The 20,933-nt window shown below is 38.7% G+C and overlaps 3 protein-coding genes across 3 annotated transcripts; all 3 read right to left on the reverse strand.

Annotated features, from left to right (window-relative positions):
* Positions 1-6,307: 6,307 nt before the first annotated feature.
* Positions 6,308-7,300, reverse strand: LOC127172407 (olfactory receptor 51E2-like). Its single transcript, XM_051121668.1, has one exon. It carries the CDS (start codon positions 7,298-7,300, stop codon positions 6,308-6,310), a length of 993 nt encoding a protein of 330 aa, XP_050977625.1.
* Positions 7,301-11,627: 4,327 nt separating this feature from the next.
* On the reverse strand, positions 11,628-12,757 carry LOC127171876 (olfactory receptor 13C2-like). Its single transcript, XM_051120813.1, has one exon. The coding sequence runs from the start codon at positions 12,755-12,757 to the stop codon at positions 11,798-11,800; it is 960 nt and encodes a 319-aa protein (XP_050976770.1). The 3' UTR covers positions 11,628-11,797.
* Positions 12,758-18,264: 5,507 nt separating this feature from the next.
* Positions 18,265-19,254, reverse strand: LOC127172408 (olfactory receptor 13C2-like). The gene has a single exon (XM_051121669.1). The coding sequence runs from the start codon at positions 19,252-19,254 to the stop codon at positions 18,265-18,267; it is 990 nt and encodes a 329-aa protein (XP_050977626.1).
* Positions 19,255-20,933: the final 1,679 nt, after the last annotated feature.

The following is a 20,933-nucleotide window of genomic DNA, read 5'->3' on the forward strand; positions in this document are numbered from 1 at the left end:
TAGTCTTGCGACGCTAATCATCATTCGCTGCAACATCAAACATCTTTTGTAAATGAACACAGTCCATGGCATTTAACATATCATACTACCTGCACTACACCTAAACTTACCTGATAGTATGAACAAAAGCAGATGTGACATAAAAACCGCAATCACAAGCATGCCGTTTTAGCTTATTCATACCCAAGGACTCCGCAACATGTACACCTACCCCACCCCAACCCTAAACCTACCCTTACAGTAATCAAAATACAGTGTTGGAAACATAATCTGATAGGAAGCATTATTTGTCAGAACACCAGAAAGCGTAACATACTGAGCTGCAATCATAAGTGTGTACGAAACGATTACAAGTACTCGCCATTTCTACCGCCTCTAGTGTTCATTTCTGTTGGAAACTGCAGTGATATGTACTTACTGGTACTTATTTTGCGTCTAACAAAAAGTTTACACAGTTACGTTTTCATCATGAGACCAGGTTGTGGTTACTTAAAAACCACTGCATGGATTTTTTTCATTATAGGGTAGATTTGTACATGCACTACCAACACACATTAATGTTCAAACAACATGTAAAAGTGAACTTCGCATCCGATGACCCCTTTAAATGTGACCCAAAACTAAATGTAACATTCAAAAACAAATATTTCACAAAATATTTTTTAGTAAACATTACTGCATTTTTTTTTCCTTGTCACTCACACACCTTGTCACACACATTTACTTTGTGAAGGCTGTGAAGCAGAGCAGAGATTCCCTTGCTTTCAGGATGGGCCTTTGTTCTAGATATACACTACCGTTTAAAAGTTTGGGGTCAGTACATTTTTATTGTTTCTTTTTTTTTTTTTTTTTTTTTTAAGAAATTAATACTTTTATTCACCAAGGATGTATTAAGTTAATATTTAAAAGTTTATTAAAAGTTAATAATAAATAATTTACATTGTTATAAAATATTTATATTTTGAATAAACACTCTACTTTTTAAACTTGTTATTCATGAAAGAATCCTGAAAATAAATATCACAGGTTCCAAAAAATATTTGGCAGCACAAGGGTACCTGATATTATCCAACATTGATCATTCTAATAATAAATCCGCATATTAGAATGATTTCTGAAGGATCATGTGACACTTAAGACTGGAGTAACAGCTGATAAAAATTCAGCTTTTCATCACAGGAATAAATTCTATTTTAAAGTATGTTAAAATAAAAAACATTATTTTATATTGTAGAAACATTTTGCAATATTACTGGGTTTTTTTTCTATATTTTTAATCAAATAAATGCAGCCTTGATGAGCATAAGAGACTTCTTTAAAGACTATTACAAGTCTTACTGACCCCAAACTTTTGAACGGTAGTGTAAATACTTGTTTGAATGCATACGGCCAAATAATGGGTTCAGGAAAAGCAGGTTAACCCACATACAATTTATTGCAGAGTATTTACATGATTTTTTAATCTGTTTTATGAATTAGTTGCTGCAGTCCTAAAATATGGTCTTGCTGTCTTGTGTTTACATTGTGGGTTTATAGATGAAGAACGCTGTTATACGGCCTTACATTGTGTTTGTGTGTGTCACGAATCTGGTCGGTGCTCTGCGGACCGCCCACCACCAGATGTCACTCTCACCTTTCCATTACACTCTGACTGTTACTTTGCACTTCGGACTGCATCTCCCATCCTCCACCGCGCCCTTTGCGTTGCCTCCGGTAGCCAATCAGGCTCACTATAAAAACCCCGGACGTTCCCCTTGCAAGTCACGGATTGTTGAATTGTCGTATTGTAGTTATTCCCATCATTAGCGTTTCCTAGTTTCTTGTGCCCTGTTCCTAGTTTTGATCTCTCGCCTGGTTTTCTCGTTATCGACTGTCTAGCCGCCTGCCTTTTCGGACTATCGCTCGCCTTACTGGACCATTCTCTCGTTTCGCCTCTTACACACCTGTTTGCCGTTTGCTTTGACCCTGCCTGTTTTTCGACTATGTATCTGTCTCGTCCCTTCAATAAAAGCGTGCACATGGATCCGCTCGCCTCTCGTCTCACTCACCCCTTTACAGAACAATCCGTCACAACAGGATCCAGCAGCTTCACCCCCGGACATTCAGATACAGACTCTGACAGGATTCTATGCCGGATAAAGCAAGGACAACGTTCACTCGAGCAGTACACCCGTGAGTTCTTAGTTTTTGCAAATTATTCCACCCAACCGGACTGTATTATAATTGAGATTTTTTGCGACGGCGCAAACAAGCACTTAAAGGCTAGACTCAGACGCGAGGGTCCGCGCTCATCTTTGGCTGCTTTCTTGAACTTTGCGTTATTGTGTGTGGGCTCGCCGTGTACTGTGGGGGTCGCGAAGGAGGTACGCGACAACGCAGACAGAGCAGCCGCGCACCCCTCTCGCAGATTGGCGGTAATGCCGGATCACGACGCCACAAACAGGTTTTCCGCCTGGATCGCTCGTGAAATGGCGGCCGTGACGGAGCGTGCTCGAGCTATGGCGGCGTCAGCAGAGCCCGCGCACAAGATGGTGGCCGCGCCGGAGCGCGTTAATGCGGTAGAGAACAGAGCTCCGTCACGTCACAGCCGCCATACAAGAGCCATTTAAAGTTGCAGTTACACTTCCTGAGTCAAGTCAAGTTTCTGAGTCAAGCCAAGCTGCAGCTGCATCTCCTGAGTCAAGTCAAGTTTTCAAGTTAAGTCAATTTACAGCTGCATTTCCTGAGTCAAGTCAAGTTTCCAAGTCAAGTCAGACTGCAACCGTGTTTCCTGTGTCAAATCAAGCTGGAGCTATGTTTCCTGCGTCAAGTCAAGTCAGAACCGCTCTTAAGGCAAGTCAAGCTAAAACTGTGTTTCCTGTTTCAAATCAAGCCAGAACTGTTGTTCCTGTGTTAAGTCAAATTACTGCTGTCGCTTCTGTTTCAAGTCAAGTTAAAGCCATCTTTCCTGATTCACTGCACAAGATGGCTGCCACGCCAGAGCCACTGCACAAGTTGGCTGCCACGCTAGAGCCACTGGACAAGATGGCCGCTGTCTCCAAGCCGCTCCACAAGATGGCTGCCACTCCAGAACCTGTGGTCAGCACCTGGACGCCACCTGTGGTCATGATGGCCCACCTGCTGGACACACCCCTAATGACAGTATGGGCAGCTAAAATGGCACTCCTTCACGCCGCGGCGGCTACCTCGGGGTCAAGTCAGGCTTCCAAGTCAAGTCAAGCAATGGAGTCAAGTCAAGCCAAAGCTGTTGTTCTCCACGAGTCAAGCCAAGATACAGCTGTCCCCCACGAGTCAAGCCAAGTTACAGCTGTGCTCCACGAGTCAAGCCAGGTCACAGCTGTGCTCCATAAGTCAAGCCAAGTCACAGCTGACCTTCCAGGGCCGAGTCAAGTCACCGTTGAACTTCCAGAGCCAAGTCAAGCTTCAGCCGCTACTCCAGAGTCCAGTCAAGCTTCCAAGTCCAGTCAAGCTTCCAAGTCCGGCAACGTCAAGGCAGTCGTTCCTGCGTCAAGCAACGTCAAGGCGGTCGTTCCTGCGTCAAGCAACGTCAAGGCGGTCGTTCCTGCGTCAAGCAACGTCAAGGCCGTGGTTACTGAGTCAAGCAACGTCAAGGCCGTGGTTCCTGAGTCAAGTAAAGTCATTGCTCTTCACAAGCCAGTTCAAGTCACCGCTGGTCTTCTCGTGTCAGATCAAGTCACCGCTGATCTCCATGAGCCAAGTCAAGTCACCGCTGATCTCCAGGAGTCAAGTCAGTTCACGACTGAGCTTCACGAATCAAGTCAAGTCACGGCCAATCTCCAAGAACTAAGTCAAACCACAGCTGATCTTCATGAGCCAAATGAAGTTATTGCTGCTGTTCCAGAGTCAAGTCACGTCCCGCCTGACGGCCCAAGTCACGTCCTGTCTGACGGCCCAAGTCACGTCCCGCCTGACCGCCCAGAGTCAAGTCACGCCTCGTCTGACCGCCCAGAATCAAGTCACGCCTCGTCTGACCGTTCAGAGTCAAGTCACGCCTCGTCTGACCCTCCAGAGCCCCGTCACATCTCGTCTATCTGTCTAGAGCCTCACCATGTCTCGTCTGACCACCCAGAGTCAAGCCACGTCCCGCCTGACCGCTCTGAGTCAAGTCACGTCCCACCTGATGGCCCAGAGCCTCTCCATGTTTCATCAGACCTCCCAGTGCCTCGTCATGTCTCGTCTATTCGTCCAGAGCCAAGTCACATCTCGTCTGACCTTCCAGAGCCGTGCCATGCCTCGTCTGATATCCCACGATCACGGCCTATCATGATAGCCAGTGTACTGGACCCACCACAACCTCCCGCTGCTGCTCTTCCTTTAATGGCGGTTGCCATCTGGTGTGTGTGGGCTGCACACTGTGCCCCTGAGGTCACGTCTGTTCACAAGTCAGCTCCTGAGGTCACGTCTGTTCACAAATCAACCCCTAAGGCCACGTCTGTTCACCAGTCTGCTCCAGAGCTCCCGTCTGATCTCAAACCTGCTCCAGAGCTCCCGTCTGATCTCAAACCTGCTCCAGAGCTCCCGTCTGATCTCAAGCCTGCTCCAGAGTCCCTCTCTGATCTCAAGCCTGCTCCAGAGTCCCTCTCTGATCTCAAGCCTGCTGCAGAGCTCTTGTCTGGTCTCCAGCCTGCTCTAGAGCTCCCCTCTGATCTCAAGCCTGCTCCAGAGTCCCTCTCTGATCTCAAGCCTGCTGCAGAGCTCTCGTCTGGTCTCCAGCCTGCTCCAGAGCTCCCCTCTGATCTTAAGCCTGCTGCAGAGCTTTCGTCTGGTCTCCAGCCTGCTCCAGAGCTCCCCTCTGATCACAAGCCTGCTTCAGAGGTCCCGTCTGGTCTCAAGTCTGCTCCAGAGGCCTTCCCCATCGTAGAAGCTGCGCCAGTGCCTCCAGAGGTGTCTGCTCCGCCTCCGGCTCCACCCTGGAGGGCTCCTGCTCCGCCTCCGGCTCCGCCCTGGAGGGCTCCTGCGCCTCCTGCTCCGCCTCCGGCCTGGAGGGCTCTTGCTCCGCCTCCGGCCCCACCCTGGAGGGTACCTGCTCTGTCGGTCCTGCCTCAATCTCTGGGCTTCCCACATGGACCTGGTCCTCCAGCCCTCGCACTGTCTCGCTCCCGCCCCACCGCTCCCCTGGTCTGTTGTTTCCTTCGAGCGTCTGGAAGCCGCTCCTTGGGGGGGGGCTATGTCACGAATCTGGTCGGTGCTCTGCGGACCGCCCACCACCAGATGTCACTCTCACCTTTCCATTACACTCTGACTGTTACTTTGCACTTCGGACTGCATCTCCCATCCTCCACCGCGCCCTTTGCGTCGCCTCCGGTAGCCAATCAGGCTCACTATAAAAACCCAGGACGTTCCCCTTGCAAGTCACGGATTGTTGAATTGTCGTATTGTAGTTATTCCCATCATTAGCGTTTCCTAGTTTCTTGTGCCCTGTTCCTAGTTTTGATCTCTCGCCTGGTTTTCTCGTTATCGACTGTCTAGCCGCCTGCCTTTTCGGACTATTGCTCACCTTACTGGACCATTCTCTCGTTTCGCCTCTTACACACCTGTTTGCCGTTTGCTTTGACCCTGCCTGTTTTTCGACTATGTATCTGTCTCGTCCCTTCAATAAAAGCGTGCACATGGATCCGCTCGCCTCTCGTCTCACTCACCCCGTTACAGTGTGATGGGTTTTGTGTAACTGCTATTGACTGTTTCACTTTAGTCCAATAAACACATATTAATACAGTGATTTAGTACACTGAAGTACCATGTCCGCATGGGGTCTCAAGAAAAGAAAAATTGGGTAAATTCATAAACTGTCTGTGGGTAACAATCAGCAGAATTCAAACAAATACCAGCTAAACATTCAAGAGGTCTGTTCATTAGAATAACAAACATGATGCAGAAGCATTTGTTATTTTGAGAGCAAATTTGTTATTTTTAAGAGCAGATATACTTCCGTTTGACTTGTTAAACTGAAATTACTGAATAAAAATATGAATATTTTTAAAGCTTTATTTTTTTAGTCTTGATTTAAACTGTTTGTACACTGTTTTGAATAAAAGCAGCAATAAGAAAATTTACTATATTTAATTTTTCAATATTCTATTTATAACACCATTGCTGTTACAACATATACATACAGTACAGAATCAATCAACTCTGTTAAATAAGATATTTGTTGAATGACCACAGCTGATGAAACAACTAATCAAATATCTGTAGGCAAAGAGTTTCTTTAAGGCAGGTAGGGAAGGTTGAAACACCAATATTTCATAAATGAACAAATGAGATTAAACCTGTAATTATTTTAAATTTATCCTACTGCTTTAATTTTTCTTCCTTTGGTTGGATTCACTTTGCTGCGTTTGTACAGTTCTTTTATGGATTGCATGACCTCCTCTGTTTTTAGAGTGTATATGATGGGATTCAGCATAGGTGGTATTATCTGTGCCAGAGAGTTGTTAATTATCTGGACATTTGGATGCAAAGGTGTTGTTACAGATGCAACGACATTGCATAAAATCGGGAGATAAAACATTGCCACCAATAAAAGATGTGAGGTGCAGGTCTTTATGGCCTTGATCCGATCAGCACCATGAGCAATCTTAAGCAGAGCCACAGAAATGCAGAAATATGAGATGACGATCAATATGAGTGGTGTGCAAATCAGGAGACCATAGGAAATTTTACCCATCAAAATATTTATGGAAATATCATTACAAGCTAGCCCACAGATTGGGGCATAATCACAAAAATAACTATTAACTACATTAGACCTGCAAAAAGAGAGTCTATTCACCAAACCTACAAGTACAGAAAAAACTGCCATAGATACAATCCACATCACGCCTATGATCAGAAACATGGCTGGTTTGGTTACAATGGCATGATACCGTAAAGGAAAACAAATAGCAACCAGTCTGTCATAAGCCAAAGCGAGTAGTGTCAAAGATTGCAGATTCATGAAATGATATACAAAAAACATATTTGTTAAACACGCTTCATATGAAACAACCTGATGGTCAAATAAAAACATGTCTATGATTTTTGGAATCAAAGCTGAGCTTCCACACAGATCAGAAAGTGCCAGATGAAAAACAGCAATGTATTTGGCTGTGTGAAGCCTGTGGGCCAAATATATGATACACATGATAAATGAATTCCCCAAAACAGTCACAACATATACCAGAGAGAGGAAAACATAATAGTATCTTGCATGTGGAATATTAGAAAAATCACTGATAAAAAATGTAGCAGGACGAACAAAGGTCTCATTTGTAGAGGAGTCTGACTGCACAGAGCTCATGATGCCTGTTGTTTCACCTGTAATAAAGAACTTTTACAGAAATACACAAAATAACAGAATACACCCATAATGATTTCAGTTCCAGTCACAGTGATTAATGAATGAAAAGTCACAGATGTTCATTAACATTAATATTAAACTAACAATAAAACAGTTTTCAGTCATTGCAGTAAAATCATTAGAGAGGAAACACACGGTTTATACACTACCTTCTCCAAAGCTGTCAGAATGACATTATGCTACCAATCATCAGACATATTTATATTAGATCGTGAGCTTGGGACTTAAGTTCATGAATCATGCTTTTTCCCTATAGACTTGAAGAAGCCAGGGCATGCAAATGAAAATGTTATAGAATAGAAAATTTAAGCTTAGAGATTTTTTACGCAATACATTGATGCTTATAACAACAGAAGCTCATTTTAATAAGTTGGTTTATGAGTATTGCTCTAGTCAATATTAGCAAAAGTTCCTGTTTCCACAAATATACTGCGCAATTAAACACCTGCTCTCACTCACTAGAGCACCCAATACTGTCACAAATCCAAGATCCACGTCACGCCAGAAGTGCCTTTTAGCATCTTTACTGTAACACCACCAGGCTACTCTTTAGCTGTCAAAGAGAAACATTTGGGTCAAAATAGACGCAAAGGGCAAGGGGATTTTATCATGATGAAACTATATAGGCTACTGATGCATGATTATATTTTGGACTAGGATTTTTTTCATTGAACAGCAACAACTTTAGAGTCACAGTATTATGTAGATTTTTTTGATTGCTTACAGGATTAAAACAGTAGCTACACAACTTTAAAAATCGGAACTGATTTTTAAAAACAGACATCATACACTTTATAAATGGTTTAAAATTACGACTCTGTAAATGGTTAGACATGAAACAGCATTGGCTCTCTTATGCCTCGATGTGAGTGTATTCATATAGCAGTAATATTTTCATGATTGAAAGGATTAACTTTAACTGCTCGTTACATGTTTTGATTTGTTGTGGTTAGGTTAAGAGGATAGTTCACTCACAAAATGAAAATTCAGTCATTAATTAATCACCCTCATGTCGTTCTAAACGCGTAAGACTTTTGTTCATCTTCAGAACACAAATTAAGATATTTTTGATGAAATCTGAGAGCTTTCTGACTTTGTACAGACAGCAAATGTTCCCAGGCCCAGAAACGTAGTTAAGACATTGGTAAAACAGTCCATGTGACATCAGTAGTTCAACTGTAATTTTATGATGCTGCAAGAATACTTTTTGCACGCAAAGAAAGCATAAATAACGACTTTATTCAACATTATCGAGACTACCTCTGCACATAAACAACACGTGCTGCGACTTGTTTACGTGCAGAGGAACACACATGTATGCGTCATGATTACGTGATTTGGAGGAGAAGAATTGTTGAATAAAGTTTTTTTTTTTTGGCTTCGTAAAATTGCGGTTGAACCACTGATGTCACATGGACTATTTTACCAATGTCTTTACTACATTTCTGGGCCTAGGAACATTTCAGTTACATTATTGTCTATGCAGGATCAGAAAGCTCTTGGATTTCATCAAAAATATCTGTTTTAGGGCTTACCATACATAACCAAGACATTCTGGGGTGCAGAACCTCAAAAACCAAAGACCATATATTTTTTAAAAATCAAAATAAATTTTATGAGTTGTTTCAGGTCACATCCACACTGTTTTTATAGGACAATTTCAATACAATAATATTAATAACAATCATAATTACTATTATTATTATTCATTATTAGTACTATTATGTTAATGTTAGAATTATAACAATAGTTTATATAGTATTTTAACAAATACTACAAATATATAATAATAATTATATATTGTATATATATATATATTGTATTATATATATAATAATAATTATATATATAATAGTACTTAGAACAACTGTGAAATAACGGTATTAATATTGTTGAAGGAAAAGCATTCTGTAACAAGAACTTCCCACACACACAGTCAAAACATTCATGTGTTTTTAAACTCTTAAAAAATATAGATGATGGACTAATAACATGAAATAACACATTTTAATATGGGATGTTGACGTTGTAAAGTTTTATCAAAAGACTTAAACCGCAACTATTCTGTGATTAACCTTTTTTACTTAACAGATCGTTTTAAATTCTGTTTGCACTTCATAACAGAGAATATTGAAATATTAATTAATCATTCTAAACATCATGAAGATATATGAATAAAACAACACTGAAAAATAATGTTACTTATATTGAAGAAAAGAGGTTTATTTCCAAGACAGAAATGTGACTCGTCTTTTAAGAAGTCTTTCACAGACACCATGAACTCCTCTGTCATGAATGTGTAGATTATTGGGTTAAGCATTGGAGGAAGTACAGTGGTCAAAGAGAGATTAAAAATCCTTGTGTTAGCGTTTAGAAATGAAGAAAGAACATATGTAAAAGTGATGGGTACATTAAATATAGTCACTAATAATAAATGAGCAGTACATGTCTTTGTGGCTCTTTTACGGTCTTGTGGCGTTGTGATTTTGAACAATGTCACAGCAATGCATGTATATGAAAAGATAATAAAAGCTATTCCGTTTTAGCTTATTGATACCCAAGGATTCTGCAACATGTACACCTACCCCACCCCAAAACTAAACCTACCCTTACAGTAATCAAAATACAGCGTTGAAAACATAATCTGATAGGAAGCATTATTTGTCAGAACACCACAAAGTGAAACATACTGAGCTGTCATCATAAGTGTGTACGAAACGATTACAAGTACTCACCGTTTCTACCGCCTCTAGTGTTTATTTCTGTTGGAAACTGCAGTGATATGTACTTACTGGTACGTATTTTGCATCTCACAAAAAGTTTACACAGTTACGTTTTCGTAATGAGACCAGGTTGTGTTTTTCACAGGATTTGTACCCAAGGATTCCGCATCCTAAGTCCAATTCCATGCCGGCCAGGCTACCAAGCAAGCTTGTTACATCTGGAAATTGAAACATATGGAGCTGTAATCATAACTGTGTATGAAAATGATTACAAGTGCCTATTGTTTTACCACCTCTAGTGTTAATTTCAGTTGGAAACTACAGTTATATGTACCTATTGGTACATATTTTGTATATTACATATATTGTTCCTAGAGATTCTATCATCATATGTAAATGTTTATTAGCTAAAGGCTTGAATCCCCTAGTTTTGCGACGCTAATCATGCTTCGCTAATCATGAACATACTTAAACAAAAGATGTAAGTGTGCATGAACGGCCACTATTCCAATCATCACTGTAACTTCAATAAGGCCTATCCACCTTATTTTTAACATAAGAGACCCGCAACCATTTGTAACCTAAATGTGCAAGGCTTCTGGTGTTACTCACTTCCAGTTATTTTAACTGTACAAAAACATTACCATATGCTGCTTCATATTGATAAGTGGTGTTTGCTATCATATTATTTTAGTTTATTATTGTAATCATAAACATACTGGTTCATAGTCCAAATTGTTTTACCGTTTGCTGCTGGTTCAGCAGCTAATGAAGTGAAAGTCTTTAAAATAGTTTACTTCTAACTTTTTACGTATTGTTAAAAACTTGGCACGCACCTGAAAAGAAAAGGCTTTCTTGAATATTCAATGTAATATGTGACCTTGGGCCACAAAACCAGTCTTAAGTAGCACGGGTATATTTGTACCAATAGCCAAAAATACATTGTATGGGTCAAAATGATTGATTTTTCTTTTATGCCATATATCATTAAGTAAATATCTTGATCCATGAAGATATTTTGTAAATTTCCTACCATAAATATATCAAAACTTAATTTTAGATTAGTAATATGCATTGCTAAGAACTTCATTTGGACAACTTTAAAGGCAAATTTCTCAATATTTTGATTTATTTGCACCATCAGATTCCAGATTTTCAAATAGCTGTACCTCGGCCAAATATTATACTAACATTAATGGAAAGCTTATTTATTCAGCTCTTAGATGATGTATAAATCTCACTTTCACAAAATTTACCCTTATGTCTGGTTCTGTGGTCCAGGGTCACATTATTTATATATATATATATATATATATATATATATATATATAGACTGTTTTAATGCTTTATGTTCTCAAATTCATTTCACAAACCAATATAAGTCAGATATAACAAATCAGATATAAGGGAGCAGGGATGCATTATAAGCAATGAACAAAAAACACACTAAAGTTACAACGGTATTATTTATCCACTATTTGTATTTCAATAACAATGTAAACTGTTTTTTAATACATTACAGTAGTTTGTTAGTAGCTTCAACATTTTATGGAGTGATACCTTCCTTAACTTACGTTGCCTGGCTTTTACAGAACTTATATTAAATTACATTTAGAAATGCAGAACATTGAAGCATACATTTTTCAGCAACAACAACAAAACAATACAAATGACCACAGTGTCTAACAATGTTTTAAAAATTTGGGAAAAGGGTTTATTTTGAATATGGGAATATGATTCTTCGTTTAAGAACTCTTTTCAGAGAGGCCATGAACTCCTCTGTCTTGAACGTGTAGATTATTGGGTTAAGCATTGGAGGAAGAGCAGAGGTCAGAGAGAGATTAATGATCCGTGTGTTAGTGTTTATAAATGATGAAAGAGCATATGTAAAAGTGATAGGCACATAAAATATAGCCACTACTATTAAATGAGCAGTACATGTCTTTGCGGCTCTTTGACGATCTTGTGGGGTTGTGATTTTGGACAATGTCACCGCTATGCATACATAGGAAAAAAAAATAAACGATACTGGAAAGCCAAGAATTAATACTGGGTACAAACCACCTATTACAGAGTTTGGGAGATAATTGCTACAGGCAGAACGATACATAGGCCCATGATCACAGTAGAAACTATTTATAATGACAATAACTCTACAGAAAGAAAGTCTGCTAATGAAAATTGTAGCAGCGCTTACCATAAGCAGTACTATTGCCCAAGTGAATCCAATTATAACTAGCATTGATCTGTGGGTCACAATGGTATGATACCTCAGTGGTAAACAAATAGCTACTAATCGGTCAAAAGACAGAACAGCAAGAGATAAGGACTGTGTTGAAATAGATACAAAAACAGAGAACATATTAAACAAGCACAATCCATATGGAATCAGCTGATTCCCAAACAAAAATGTATCCAGTAGCTGAGGGATCACAGCAGTACTCTCACAAATGTCTGTCAGTGATAAATTAAAGACAGCGATATATTTAGGCGTGTGAAGATTTCGGTCTATAATAATAACAAGCATGAGGCAGGAGTTTCCAAGCAAAGAAATAATGTAGACAAAAAACAAGAATATATAATAGTACCTCACGTGAGGTATACCAGAAAAACCACTAATGTAGAAATAAGATGGGGTTGAAATATTCCTGTTTTCAGTGAAATCAAGATTCATGGTGAGTTCACTTTGTATTCAGCCTGGCTGGGTAGAAAAGCAGTATGTTATTAAACACGGTAAACATGGTTTCATTATATTGTTCTTCAAAACAAACACTGCAACAATTGACTCTCAGACAGATATTTAGACTGCAGTAAACTGTCTAAAAAATAAGCAATATATGTTATATACATACACATACATAAGACTCACAATTTAATCCCTGCAGAACAAAGCCAAACATATGAACATATTAGGCATTTCATTAGGCACCTCAGTTATATTATAACATTCACCTTAAAAACTTCTATTGCCCTATTTGAATAGGATTTGGTATATAATATACAAGATTTTGTATAATAAATGCTGCAAACACAGTAGCTTAGATGTACTCACACAAAGAATAATACGCCTATAGGAAGTTTTACTCGAGCTAATACAGAAAGTGCCCTGTAAAAAGACTTCCCCAGACCTGATACATACTGAACTATATATCTTCCAGATATGAATGGCAGGCCTCTCCAGACTTGTCAGTTGACCAATCAGAATCAGATACACTGACTAATCCATAGGGATGCACAAAACTGAAGTTGTGAAGGAACCTTAACCAACAAGAAGTATGCAAGTTACAGATATCTTGATAAAGGTTACTGCTGTTTTAGTGTTGAGAGATCACATTTAATATGGGGCTAAAAAAAAAGAGACAAGCTAAATGAACATCACTGGCCAATGAAAAACTCATAAAACTACATTTTATGACACAAGTGTCGCCATTGTCGCTCACTAAGAGTAATGATGGATTTTAGAAAATGCACAGACAAGCAGAGTCATCAGCGATAATAGCCTAGTACATTATAACGCCACAGTGTTACGGGCGTCCCGAGTACCGAGCTTTCTCCCAATTTACTTCCTGTCTGCTCTACACTGTACAACTGTAATAAAGACAAAAATAAATCTTCAAAAAAAGACAAGCAGAGTCATACAAATGGTGAACAGTTCAAGGGCTGATACTGGTGATATATCCAGTAATAACCACACATCACAGCAGTCTCAAAAAGAAAGTCTTAAGCAGGCTCAAGCCAAAGAAAGTCTTCTTATGTGGGATATGTTGATGTGTGTTGTAGTCATTCTAAACCCCACCTTTAACTCTGTGTAACTGGACACTTGTAATTTAGATCAGTGGTGATCCAAACCTGATCCAGAGCAATGTTAGAACCGCTTTTGCGCTGTTAACCCCACACTGCTGTGCCAAACTTGTACAGTTGTGAAACAATGCTAGAATGTTACAGCTAGATGCTCAGTAGCAGACAACCAATCATGTGTCTCATATTGACTTGCTTTGGACAGTCACGTAAACACACCTCATTGTGTAAACAGCAGTTTCAGCGCTTGAGAAAAAATGTCAAATGGCAACGCAAAACTCACAAACTGGAGTAAGGAAGAGATTGTTTTATTCTTACCTTTATAGTCCACAGAAGGGTCCATTCTGAAAATTCCTGATAGTAGTGATGTTATGCCTGATGCCAAAGCTTCAAAGCTTGTGTCAAGAACATCTGGTACTTTCAGTCAAAGCTCCGTTTTGAGGCTTGTGTTGTTTTAGTGAAGTGGCGTAACTGGTGATGTTCGAAGCTTCATTTGATTGCAGTGCTTCAAGAAGGGTTTCACTTTCCAAGAATCACAGAATTCTAAAAAGAAAGAAATCGTAGATATATCTATTAGGGGTGTAACGGTACACAGATGTCACGGTTCGGTACGTACCTCGGTTCGAGGGTCACGGTTCAATATGATTTCAGTACAACAGAAAAAAAAAAATAAAAATCTACTATGCTAGGTTTCTTTTCATTTATTTTAAACAGACAGTAATACAAATGACAAATTTTTCCACCTACATGTGAAAATACTAAATATTATATCAAATTAATGTCATTTACAGGCTATAAAATCTGCAGTGAATATATACATACAAGGAATAAATACTTGAAATATATTTAAATTAATTAACTGATAGACAAGGGGGAAAAAACTGTGCGACATGTAACTTAGGATATTTGCTGAGTTTCAGTTCAGTTTTGTGACAGAATGGAAAATCAAATGGCAGAAAGCGACATTCTATTTGTTTTTTGTTTAAGTTGATTTTGCTGGTATGAGGAAGTTGAAGTAATTGCGCTTCCAGGCTTCTTGCATTGCTAACTTGACAGTGCAGTTGGTACATTATCAAAATAAAACACAGTGAACTAAACATCAGCGTGCCTGCCTCACTGCGTCACCGTTAGAACGTGACTGAAGTACAAAGTCTATAAATTACATAATAATAATAGTTTAGCATTTGGATGCATCGCAAATATGGAAATATAATGGAATATTTGGATTTGTGCCGAATGAGAGAGGTAGGATACAAGAGCACAAAGCTCCATTTCGCAGACAGTTGAGTGCGCAATCCTTTAATGTAACGTTATACTCCTTTGTCAGTGCGAGACGCGTTCAGAATCAGCACATGGTCACTGTCTAGTGGTCTTTGTTTTCAAATGCGCAACTCCTGGCATTCGCTGTTCTTCTGCTGGTGGTTATCAAACAGAGTTGTATTACTGTGGGTGCCCCCTTCTGGATTGAGGATGAATTGTGTGTATTCGTTGTAAGGCCTCATGTACCGAACCGAGATGCCCGTACTGTGACGGTTCAGTATGAATACATGTATCATTACACCCCTAATATCTATACATTCTATATGTGTTTATGTGTGGATATGTTAATGTATCATCCTTTTTTTAACCATGTAGTACAGATTTTGGTGCTGTCACACTCCTGACAATTTTTCTCTAAATTATTTGCATCGACCAGCAGGTGTCCCTAGCGTGCATTTGAAGCCTTGAGAATTAACCACTTTTCAACATGTCTGGCAGGAAAGCTTCAAAGCTTCATGAAGCTAATAACACTAGGAAGTGCAATGCTAGAGCTTTTAGCTGCATTCACAGCTTGTCGTAATTACCGTAATTCCAATGCGTGAATAAACATGTTACAACACGTGACTTTCTACTTGGACTCTTTAACGCCAATTATTAATGTCAAAGTTTTCACAAGGTCACAGAACTCCTAATTACAATTTGTAAGCTGGGAATGTACTAAAAGGTACAAGTTGCACCACGTTATAGCTGTACCACCTGACTAAGGCCAGTTTCATTTAGGCACTAGCTCACGGTGTGTTCACACCAGACGCGAATGAAGCGTTAAGCGCGAGTGATTTACATGTTAAGTCAATGCAAAGACACGATAGACATCCTGATGTGCGGTTCGCGCGAACGAGGTGGTGAATTGAGTGTTTCGGGCGGTTGACGTGTTGAAAAATCGGAACTTTGGCGAATATTCGCGCCGTATTAACCAATCAGGAGCTTGCTTTAGTAGTGATGTGATTACGAGTAGCGAGCGGAGGCAGAAATCAAAAACAACAATGGAGGACAAAATCATTGTCGCTGTATGTGGATACCCGGAGCTGTACGATACATCTTCATACTTTTATAGAAACAGGAATAAAAAGGATCTTGCTTGGAAGAAAGTGAGAGAGGAGGTCGGACAATCTGGTAAGTTGTAAAAAACGCTTTTTACTCAATTTGAGCTATATATATACACATACATATTGATGGACTGATCTGATGGACCCAGACATGGCGCCAAATGAGTCTACGCCGTTTTTCAGCCTTCAATAGCACAAAGCGCAGCTACCCTCTCAACAAAATCTATGTCAGCCATTTCGCAACGAGACTGGAGCCGCCTGGCAGAAGCCCCTCCCATGACGTGAATTTGCGTCTGCTGTGAAGCGAATTTCACACGCGAATGCTGCGTGTAAGCTCAAAATGTTCAAGTGTCCAACTACGCACGATTTATTCACGCAAGTTGCGTCTGCTGTGAATGCACCATCAGAGGACATGAACAGCTCAGAGTATAATATCACATGTGGTCATCACCAAGGATCCGCCCCCTTCATTACTGTTGCTACACTGCAAAAAATAAAAAACACAATTTGTTGAGTCAGCTTAAAATAATTTGTTACACTGCTGCCTTAAAATGTTAAGTTCAGTCAACTAAAATAAGTTTATTCAACTTGAAATGTTAAGTTGTACTAAGTAACAACTTAGATATTTGAGTTTGCTAAACTTAACAGATGGGTAAGTAACCCAGCTGCGTTAAAATTTTAAGCTGATTCAACTCAAATATCTAAGTTGTCACTTAGTATAATTTAACATTTCAAGTTGAATAAACATTTTTTTGAGTTGACTGAACTTATAATTTTAAGCCATCCAGGTTACCAATTGTTTTTTACAGTGTATGTCCAATAAGCCATGGCGCTTTCACGCCACACATTATGTTCAAAATACACAATATAATCTACTCTCCTGTCTGTCGGACAAAATGTACGATTCTGCGGTATGATTGGTACGATTGCTTCCTCTGAAGGGTCACGCATGGTAATTACAACATTGTGTGAATGCCGTTTTTATGTAAACAGGTTGCATGCTGCATTTATCCAAACAATGACACTGGCTCCGCAAATATCAAATAAGAACATTAACCTGGGGTTTAGGAATGTACAGTGTAAAACACCACCTTATGAATACTCAGGATTAAATGCTAACCCTGAGTAAATTATGAGCAGTGTGAAATGTGACACAAGATACAGTATTTCTACTATACATGCTAGTATACTATACTAAATTCACCCTCTATCTCTCAGCTGAATCCTATCCTCTTTGTCCCTAAGTTGTTGCCATTTGTAATGCCTGTTTGAAAATGTTTCATACCATTGCACACTATTTTTACAGTATTAAGTATATTTTTGTCATTTTGTCATTATTAAATAGGACTGTTAAGGAAAAAAAGGAAAAAAGTCTTGCATCAGGGCACAAAATCTATTTGGCTGACATAATATACGTAATATGAGATGTTACTTCATTTAAAAAGACATGTATTGTCATATTCACATTTTTAACATAAAGTAATTTTGTTGAATGTCTATTCAGCATTCCCATTAAAAGTTCTTTAAGTCAGTTACTTCGGGGTCCAAGAGTGATATGATTCTGCATGAGAGTCTTGCATAACACTACAGCCCAGGCTACTGAAAAGCTGCTATTCACTTTTAAAAAATATAAGCATAATAAGTCTTCAAAATAAAAGTCCCAAATAAGCAAAAAATAAACAAATCAGAACTCAAAGCATTAGCAAACAGCTATTAATCGGTAAAGCGAGCTGCAGCATCAAGGCTAAATTTTGAGACATAAATTGCATCATATGGTACTTGAGGTACAAGTTTTTTTATAGCTTTCATGGGCCCTCTTAATATGCAGAGACACAGTAACGCAGAAATACACTCTTAAAAATCTCAAAAGAGGGTTTTTGCAGTAAAGGCATTTTGGTTCATAAATTAAAACATGAATTATTGTAAACATCACAGAATGACACACAGGAAAAAATATATTTATATTTAAATATAATTAAATACCACAACTTCTAATGTTATTAAAATGCAGAAAGGTTTATTTATGAGATGGGAATATGAATCTTCGTTTAAGAAGTCTTTTCACAGACACCATGAACTCTTCTGTCATGAATGTGTAGATTATAGGGTTAAGCATTGGAGGAAGTGCAGAAGTCAGAGAAAGATTAATGATCCTTGTGTTAGTATTAATAAAAGGCCAAAACGCATATGTAAAAGTGATGGGTACATAAAATATAGCCACTAATATTAAATGAGCAGAACATGTCTTTGTGGCTCTTTGACGGTCTTGTAGGGTTGTGATTTTAAACAATGTCACAGCTATGCATGTGTACGAAAAGATAATAAAAAATACTGGAAACCCAAGGATGATTGCTGGAAACAAATTGGCTATCACAGAACTTGGGAAATTATTGTTACAGGCAGAACGATATATAGGCCCATGATCACAGTAGAAACTGTTAACAGTGACAATAAATTTGCAGAAATAAAGTTTACTCATGAAACTTACTCCAATGATTGTTAGCAACAATACTAGTGTCCATGAAGCACCAATTATAACAAGCATTGATCTGTGGGTCACAATCATATGATACCTCAATGGCAATGAAATAGCTACTAATCTGTCAAAGGACAAAATAGTGAGAGTTAGTGACTGCATTGCGAGAAATAACAAAACAGAGAACATATTGGACATGCACAATCCATACGGGATCAGCTGATTCCCAAACAAAAACGTATCCAGTAGCTGAGGGATTGCAGCGGTGCTCTCACTAATGTCAGTCAGCGATAAATTAAAGACAGCTAAATATTTAGGAGTGTGAAGGTTTCGGTCCATAACGATAACAAACATGAGGCAAGAATTTCCAAGCACAGTAATAATGTAGACAAAAAACAGAAATATATAATAGTATCTCATATGAGGCATACCAGAAAAACCACTGATATAGAAATAAGACGGGATGGAAATATTCCTGTTTTCAGTGAAATCTTGATTCACAACCATTTCACTCACTGATTCTGTATTCATGCTGTCTGGGTAGAAAAGCACAAATTGAGTTATATTAAACACAGCAACAACTACTACACTGTAGTTAAGACTCTCAATCAAACGGTTAAAAAGACGGAATCTCACATTGTTAAATTAAACTCAATTTTTATATATAATACAATTACTTTACAGTATGATATACCCATAGATCATGAAGAATGGCTTAATGGGGCCCTGGAAAGCTCAGGCTTGTACAAGCAAAAAGACCCCTGACCTGTTACATACTGAACTATATATGCCACTGATTATGATATGAATGCTAGGCCTCTCTGGACTTGTCAACTGACCAATCATGTTACTGATGGCATGAATAGCTACATCACAGACATCGACTAGTCCATAGAGAGGAGAAACTTTTGTGCTACTGCTTTATGATGGCCTATCTTCTCAATATTTTAGACGAAAAGGCAATCTCAGTTTATTAAACTTTATTGCAAAAAGGTGATTCCATTCTTCTGTCTACAACCTGGAGACTGTTAAGAATGGCCTTCGCCCTCAGAAAGTATGGAAATTACAGTTACATGTTGTTTTACACATGAGAAAGTCACAGCTATTGTGGTAAATTATATACTGTGTTATAATAATGTCAAACTGTGTACATTTATTACTTATGTCAGTCATCAGCTGATGACATTTCTATAATTAAACTAACAGCTTGTTTATTCATATGTTTTTGTAAGTAAGATTATTTCTTTAGCTAAAGCAAAGCCTGCCTGTGAATGTGTGTGTGTGTTGAGGATGTGTTGTAATCAGCAAGTGTTGCATCATCTAATTATGAGGTATGTGTTAATTACCCTGTTAATAGCACTGTGTTTGCTCAGGTAAACCTGTGGAGAGGTTCATATGGAACCTGAGAGGTTTCAGTCTTGTGTCTCGAAGCTCATTAGTGTGAAACAACAGGGAAAAAAACAAGTGGAGTGTGACTTGCAATATACCCACAAGAAAACAGAAACAGAGGGGGCAGAGGTCACACATAACTTAACATGAAGAAACCAAAAAACAATAAGAATTCTTAGTCTTGGTCATTGTCCTAAGAGGTCATTTTAAATATCGCTACTCTAAAGGAATAATTTCCCCAAGCTAAGAAGCATCCAACTCCATCTACTGTACAGTTGATGAATTATATTGGGGATGTTAAAATTGTTTTATTTTACAGAAACATGGATTATGTTTAAACATTAATGATCCTTATTAACTAATATCAGCAGCATGTTGTCACTCTATATGGGCTAAGCTGTCACAGTGGATCCTGGCATTAAATAACCTATTATGTGTTTTTCAGCAACATTAAAATAGCTTTTTTGAAAATATGAACGGCTGAAATGGTTTATATATCACAAAACGGGTAACATTTAAACATCAAACTATTGTGCTGGGAAGATTTCTATAAAATGTAACAAATAGTGACAAAAAATGTGTGTGTGTGTGTGTGTGTGTGTGTGTGTGTGTGTGTGTGTGTGTTTTTAACAACCCTATAGTTAATTAAATATAGCCCTTTTATCATTGTGTGACAAATTACTCCATCTCCTAATCATGTCTAAATAAATAATAGATTAATGCATTGTAGTATTGTTGGAGATATTTTTTCCTCATATTTGTGTGTTGTGTGTGTGTGTTTAACCACAAACTATATTTTGAGTGACTTTCTATGTTGTTGA

This window comes from Labeo rohita, chromosome 10, assembly GCF_022985175.1.
Source record: "Labeo rohita strain BAU-BD-2019 chromosome 10, IGBB_LRoh.1.0, whole genome shotgun sequence".
NCBI lineage: Eukaryota > Metazoa > Chordata > Actinopteri > Cypriniformes > Cyprinidae > Labeo > Labeo rohita.